The 6,236-nt window shown below is 48.4% G+C and overlaps 1 protein-coding gene across 3 annotated transcripts; it reads left to right on the top strand.

The window, feature by feature from the left end:
* The first annotated feature begins 922 nt into the window (after nt 1–922).
* On the top strand, nt 923–6,128 carry mkrn4 (makorin, ring finger protein, 4). 3 transcript variants are annotated; one of them, XM_066703308.1, is made up of 8 exons: nt 923–1,045; nt 2,328–2,456; nt 2,777–3,078; nt 3,186–3,352; nt 3,486–3,742; nt 3,980–4,090; nt 4,260–4,380; nt 4,717–6,128. In XM_066703308.1, the coding sequence occupies exons 1-8, from the start codon at nt 984–986 to the stop codon at nt 4,867–4,869; spliced, it is 1,302 nt and encodes a 433-aa protein (XP_066559405.1). In that variant the 5' UTR covers nt 923–983; the 3' UTR covers nt 4,870–6,128. The 3 variants fall into 3 exon arrangements, with proteins under 3 accessions (XP_066559405.1, XP_066559404.1, XP_066559406.1); XM_066703307.1 differs by lacking the exon at nt 923–1,045 and adding an exon at nt 1,170–1,325; XM_066703309.1 differs by lacking the exon at nt 923–1,045 and adding an exon at nt 1,420–1,954.
* The last annotated feature ends 108 nt before the right edge of the window (nt 6,129–6,236 follow it).

Here is a 6,236-nt window from a genome sequence, read left to right as displayed (position 1 = left end):
AGGTAAAGGAGTTGTCACAAACATAAAGCTAGTCCTATATAAACCAGCAGACCGAACAATGCATTCAGGGCTATATTTACTGCCTATATAGTTTTAAACAAACCCTAAAAATAATTTTCAATTTGGCAGGGGAAGGCGCAGGGTGCATACAATCAGTATTGACCAAGATGCAGACATTGCACAGATGTATGTTTAATTATATTATTTTATTGCACAAATGGTAACTAATTCAATTCTGCACATTGGCTAAATAAGCTAAATAAAATACTTTGAGAGAGAGAGCACACAGTTCCCTGCCGGAGACCAGCTGGAGTTTAGTGGAGACAGTTGTCCCGGAGTGACTCTTTCAACCTTGCGTAACATAACATTCTGGATTTCAAAGTTGAAAAGCACCTGGTGTGGGAAAAAAATATATAAATCTATAGATAAAGAGAGTCTGAAGCAGTAGTCATAATACAGAACTATTTCGGGCAGAGGCAGAGTATACTGATGTTATCGAAGATGTACAATGGAGCTGAAACAAGTGTAGGTGGGTGTATATTGATGTCATTGAGATGTGCACTGAGCATGTCTAGTCTGACATCAAGATCCTTGAACGGACACTGTATTTGTGTTATTGTTTATATTACTGCACTCCATTACACCATAAACTACAATTAGGCAATATATTATGATTATATTATTATAACTCCCACCAGAAGACAAGAGTGGCTTTGCACTTTGGTGTGGGATGGTCATGCTGGGCTGTCAGTGATTGGATCACCTACCAGACACACCTTTAACATTAGTGGCCCTGTCTAACCACGCCAACAGGAGGGGGCCCTTCTACATTCGGACATTTCTACTGGCCAACACAACAAGACCTCAGTCCCTACAGGCCTTGCCATTGGGCCCCTGCTTGATTGGGTGCACAGACCTCACCCAGTGTCTATATAAACCGTTTGGAGGCCCCCATCAGATGTCGGTGTGTTCTTTTTTGAATAATGGAAAACGGATCAGCAATTACAACACAGGGTCTGGGTGGAAGCGGCACTGCCCTATGCAGGTAGGAGCCCCCACTGCTTTAACACACGTCCTCCATTTCGCTGCGCTGCTGTTGTCGTCCGGCCGCTGCAGCACGCCTGCGCGTCACTCGGCGCCTCCTAGTGTTGATTGGTCGCCGCTGCGTGACGTCACCCGGCCCGCTCGCAGCCTCGTCCGGGGGGTTTGTTTTGTTTTCATCCGGCAGCGTCGAGCGCACTCGGGGGTTAACGGATGGAGCGACCCGGCGCTACTTCTAGGTTCGCCGACAAACGGGTTTCCGTTGTTGGCAGAGGCCTTTGCAGGTAGGGCTCCTCGCACACGGAGATGCATTGCAGGATTAGTCGCGTCCGCAGGCGGGAGTTCGTGCTCTTGGTCAGCTGCCATACTTCTGTTTACTTCCGGTTTCGTAGTAAAACAAAGGCCCCCGTCCGCACGCCGCCCCGCTCCCGGGGGACCGCTCGCATTCTGGCTGCTCCCCCGGGGGCAGCTCTTTTGTGTACGGGAAGCGTTTAAACGAACCGTTGTTCGCATTTGCGGCGGTTTTAAACCTGGCCCACGTTTTAAAACGACAATATTCCAATGCTGTTCTCGGACTGTTTGAAACGGCTGCCGTGACTTTCTCGCAGCTTGTGCGTCCGGTTTCACACCACACTGCACTACATGCATCTAAACTGTTATATCTGCAGCTGTCTGAACTCTTCTATGGAGGGGCAGACGGGCCATAATACATCGGACTGCGTGCACACCATATTGGTTCGTTTGCGTGTGTGTGGTATTGGTTTGCGTGCAGGCGGTGTCGGGTTGTGCGCTGTGTGTTGATGAGGGGGCGGGCAGGACTGGAAATCCAGGCGCAGCAGTTCGAGCTTCGTCCTCAAGCAGCACATCACTGAATGAGCTAACCATGTCATCCGAGCAACACATTACAGATGAAGTATGAATGTGTTTAGTCCCTGTGATATTTGTGTACTGCAGTAATAAAACGATGTGTTGCATCCGCAATGATTAGTTGAATTTACTGCTTTGGAAACCCCGCAAGCGTTACAATACTAATCCACACTTCAGATGTACCACATAGCCTGTCTAAATTAAAACGTTTCATTTGCATACTGCTCATTACTTTAGTTTTATTTCCTGGCAGACGCCTTTATCCAGGGTGACTTCAATAAAAGTGGTTAGATATAACCAAGTATCCTGATCTTGAAAGATGCACATAAATGGTGTCCCTTTGTGTTGCAACCCTAAGGAATCCAAATAACTTCTCTTGCACAACATGCTCCTTCACATCTTTCGTTTTGGTTCCCCAGGCAGTTCATCAGTGGGTGTTGCAGGTTTGGGCCAAGCTGTCACTTCTCTCACGAGTTGCCAGTATTGAAATCCCCTCAAATCTGCAAGTATTTCCAGAAAGGTGGCTGCTGGTTTGGAGAACGCTGCAGGTAAATGTTATACACATGCAGGGTTTTTAATTCTCTAATTAAACATGAACCTTAAATATGTTTCTGGGGTGTTTAAAACGGTCTACAGTTCTTAGGATTTTTAAATTTGGGTGTCAGTTTAGATGTATAATTCATTGGCAAATGCAGCTTAACGATCCCTGTGCAAGATGAGTGGTTTAACCAAAATGTTGTATAATTTAAAAATGCATGAAGCTGCTGCAACAAGTAATGTGTAAAATTTGAATAAACTTTCATGGTGTGATTAGTCACCATTTTTAAAAGCGTTGAAGCCCTTCTGTGACCATTCTGTCATTCGCCAGGTACCAGCATATCCTTCAGCCCGATGGGCGTGCTCCAGCGAGCAGACGTGGTTCGGCACCCGCCCTCCAACCCGCCTGGGGTGGCACGATGTTCCAGAATCGCCGTGGCTCGGAGCCTACCATCGCCCAGGCCCAGGGGGGCTACGCCAGGAGTCGCAGGGGGTCCGAGCCCCTGATGGCGAGCCTGGCCAGCCTGCAGCACGGCTTTGAGCGTCTGAGCATCGGGATCGCGGAGGAAGAGGAACAAGCTGCTGCCGAGGCGGTACCCCTGCGTCTGCAGCCCCAGGAGAGCGAGTGTCTGGGTGCGTTTCCCCACGGTGGCATCCCTTCACTGTAACTTCAGGTGGCTGTTATGACTTGGTAGTTTATTTGGGTAGGGCTGACTCCGGTTTCTCATACTTTGTTGCAGGGTCGCACATGCGAAGAGGTCCCCTAGCATCACACACCGCAGCCCCTCTCTATGGCAGTGGGGCCGCATCCAGCTCTGCCCTGGCGCCTTGCCCTCCGGTTGTCCGAGTTGGTGTGGTAACGGTGGTACAAGAAAGCGGATCGGGTGCCGGGACACCGTGCTCACTGGTGTGTATAACTGCAGTGAAGGGTCTTTAAGTTGACTGAATTAAACCTTGAGTTAATGTGAGCTGCACACTTCCACTTTGGGGGGCGGGGGTGGTCCTTTGAGACTGTATCAGAGCGCCTTGGCTTCTTGCAGGAGTGCTCTAGCCAGCAGGGGGCATGTCCGAGCGGTGCAGAAGCCCCCCCCAGCAGAATACAGGCAGCGGGGTCCGCGGGAGAGGCCTACGAGCGCAGTAAAGACGTCACCTGCGGGATCTGCATGGACAAGGTGTTCGAGAAGCCCACCGCACAAGAGCGGCGCTTTGGCATCCTGCCCAACTGCAGCCATGCCTTCTGTCTGGGCTGCATTGTCACCTGGAGGAAGACCAAAGACTTCCAGGATGAGGTCATCAAGTAAGGCTGTGTTTGCAACTATAAAAACTAGGAAGCTGCCTCAAAGATCTCTGGGCATGATGAGATATCTGGCCAACTTCCCTGAACACCAACCTTAACATAATTTAGGTTTGAGGTGGAGGTTTTTACTAAAGTGTTAGATCCATGCTTTAAAATGGGTTTCCCCCTTTAACCTCCCCCTCCAACTCTTCAGGATTGCCATCGTGGTAACCAGAGCCTTTCTTTTCTATATAAAAGGTCTTGTCCTCAGTGCAGAGTGATGTCTTCCTACTACATCCCTAACAAGTACTGGGTCAGCGATGGGGACCAAAAGGCAGCTCTTGTTGCCAGTTTCAAAGAGAAATGCAGGTAGGATCCAGCTCTGAAGCATCTTTCATTCAGAAAAGCACAATTACCTAGAACTTTAGTTTTTTGCGTTCCAAATTCAGCTGGCCTATTCTGGCATTTTAACAAGGTTTTTATCTTACAGAATGAAATATTGGCATTGCTCTCACTGTGGCATGGCATCTTGTTCCAGCAAAATTAGGTGCAGTTTCTTCATGCGGCACGGGTGCTGTCCCTTCAAATCCGAGTGCATCTACCTACACGAGTTTCCCCGGGGATATCGACCTCGCCGGCGCCGCCGATCATCCAACCTGGTGAGTTCTACAATGGACCACTTGGAGACCTCTTGAGGTCTCTTCCACAGGCAGGACAGGTCTTAAGTATAAAACTTGGGGATGGTGCCACTTAAACAGTATAGGATGTTACAGCAGGTTAATGGGTCTCCAATCTGATCTCCTCCACATTTGGTGACGATGCCTGGGGTCTCCTGCCACCAGTTTCATGTACGTCACTTGAATCCTGTATTCGTAGCTCTTCAAACCCAAACTGCCTTAATTTTTGCATTTGTGCCAAACTCTCCATTAGCCATGCATTTCTCACACTCCAAGCATCAGTTGGACTTCATATCTTCTGAATCCCCTCTTCCTCAGCCCTACCGCATGAGCCTGGATGACGCCCACAGCCACGGGCTGCAGCTGCAGCTCCAGTACGTCATCGCCATGGCCCTGCTGGACGACCACGATGACGACGACATGCTGGAAGGATACTTTGAGCTCCTCATGGATGACTCTGACTCGTACTGAGCCTAGCAGGGATTCCCACCGTGTGCCCGCGGAGGGCCGAGGCAGCCCAGAGCCCAGCGCTAGTCCTACAGCCCATACATGCCATATGCCATCTGCTCTTGGTAGCTTAAGCAGGGAAGTCTGAAGGCTTTCCCAGCTTGATACTCTGCCCCTCTTTTAATATTCCACCCCCGGTCCTTTCTGTGGTCCCTGTTTTTTAAGCTACCTCATCCTACAGCAGGGACGCCATGGTCTCCCTTGACAAACACAACCTGGACTGATTTCTAACTTGCTTCCCAGTCTGTTCTGGTTTTTCCACCCCCGCCTTAACTGAGCAACTGACCTTTAACTTGGTCTTGTTTTATTCTCCAAATCCCGCATTTGGGTTTTTTAACAGTCCGCCTAACTTGTGTTTCTCTGAAATAGCCGTTGCACCGAATCTTTCAGTTGCCAAGGCGTACGGATCTCCGATTTTGAGCCAAAAGCGAGTCCTGGGCTGCCTCTGAAAATTAAACTCCTGAAGGGCAGGGGGTCCGTGTCCCATTTGTACGCTTGCAAAGTGGAGTAAAATGACGTGAATCCTGGCTGCTTGTGCACTGGGGGGGTGTGCTTGTGTAATCGTCACCTCTGATGGTTGGATGGCTTGTGTAGTTACACGGGTGAAGGAAGGTTGTTGGCAGAAGTTTCTAGTTGTCTATGATCTTGTTAATCCTCTTGTCACGTTGTTTATATATCAAAAAAACTAAATGAAGAGCACCCATCTCTGTACTTTCTTGATACTCACTATAGTGGTCTGCAATTTTTAAGCTGAGCCCAGTGTTTGAGGTAAATCCTGTTAAATGTATATTTTCCTTCGGGTTGGACTCCTAGGTTTGATATGAGCAAGACCCCTCCCCGTTTAAATTCTAGAGCCTCCTTTTGGTTTGGGATGGAATACTAAAGAGATTTGTTTTAATGTTTAACTCAAAATATTGTCTAGACTGTAAGGGGAAGCTGAACTTTAACAAGTGAAATCCGTTCAGCTTGCCCAGTTTGTCCCAATGCTGTGATTTTTAGGCTTCGGTCTCTTTCCCGTTCGAACTAGCCCTCCCTCATTCTGTATAAGAGCAGTGTTCTGAATCGGCAGGCGTTCTGAAGTACCCGTGTCATCCGTTAAATGCAGTGCTATAATGTGGTAGGCTTACTGTACTGACTGAGGGTGTCCTAGACTTTTATTATTTTTATATCTGATTGTATCCACGTAAAGAGAATGAAAATAAAACCTGTTTCACTACTTCTAATTTTGTCTGGTATTGTTCTGAAGCGACACCTGAAATGGCCATCTTCCATTTTTACATTGCATATAGACTAGTGGGGCTGGGGAAAGGCTTCAGCAATGTTGCCAAGCT

Source organism: Amia ocellicauda, chromosome 5, assembly GCF_036373705.1.
Source record: "Amia ocellicauda isolate fAmiCal2 chromosome 5, fAmiCal2.hap1, whole genome shotgun sequence".
Lineage (NCBI taxonomy): Eukaryota > Metazoa > Chordata > Actinopteri > Amiiformes > Amiidae > Amia > Amia ocellicauda.
Note: the sequence above shows the minus strand (reverse complement) of the source record. Positions and strands in the feature narration are given on the sequence as shown.

Excerpts from the sequence above, each read along its gene's own strand:
- mkrn4 (XM_066703307.1), top strand. The coding sequence starts at position 1,255 with ATGGAGCGACCCGGCGCTACTTCTAGGTTCGCCGACAAACGGGTTTCC. Across the intron at positions 3,353-3,485 it reads CCGGGACACCGTGCTCACTG|GAGTGCTCTAGCCAGCAGGG; the intron begins GTGTGTATAACT and ends GGCTTCTTGCAG. Across the intron at positions 3,743-3,979 it reads TTCCAGGATGAGGTCATCAA|GTCTTGTCCTCAGTGCAGAG; the intron begins GTAAGGCTGTGT and ends TCTATATAAAAG.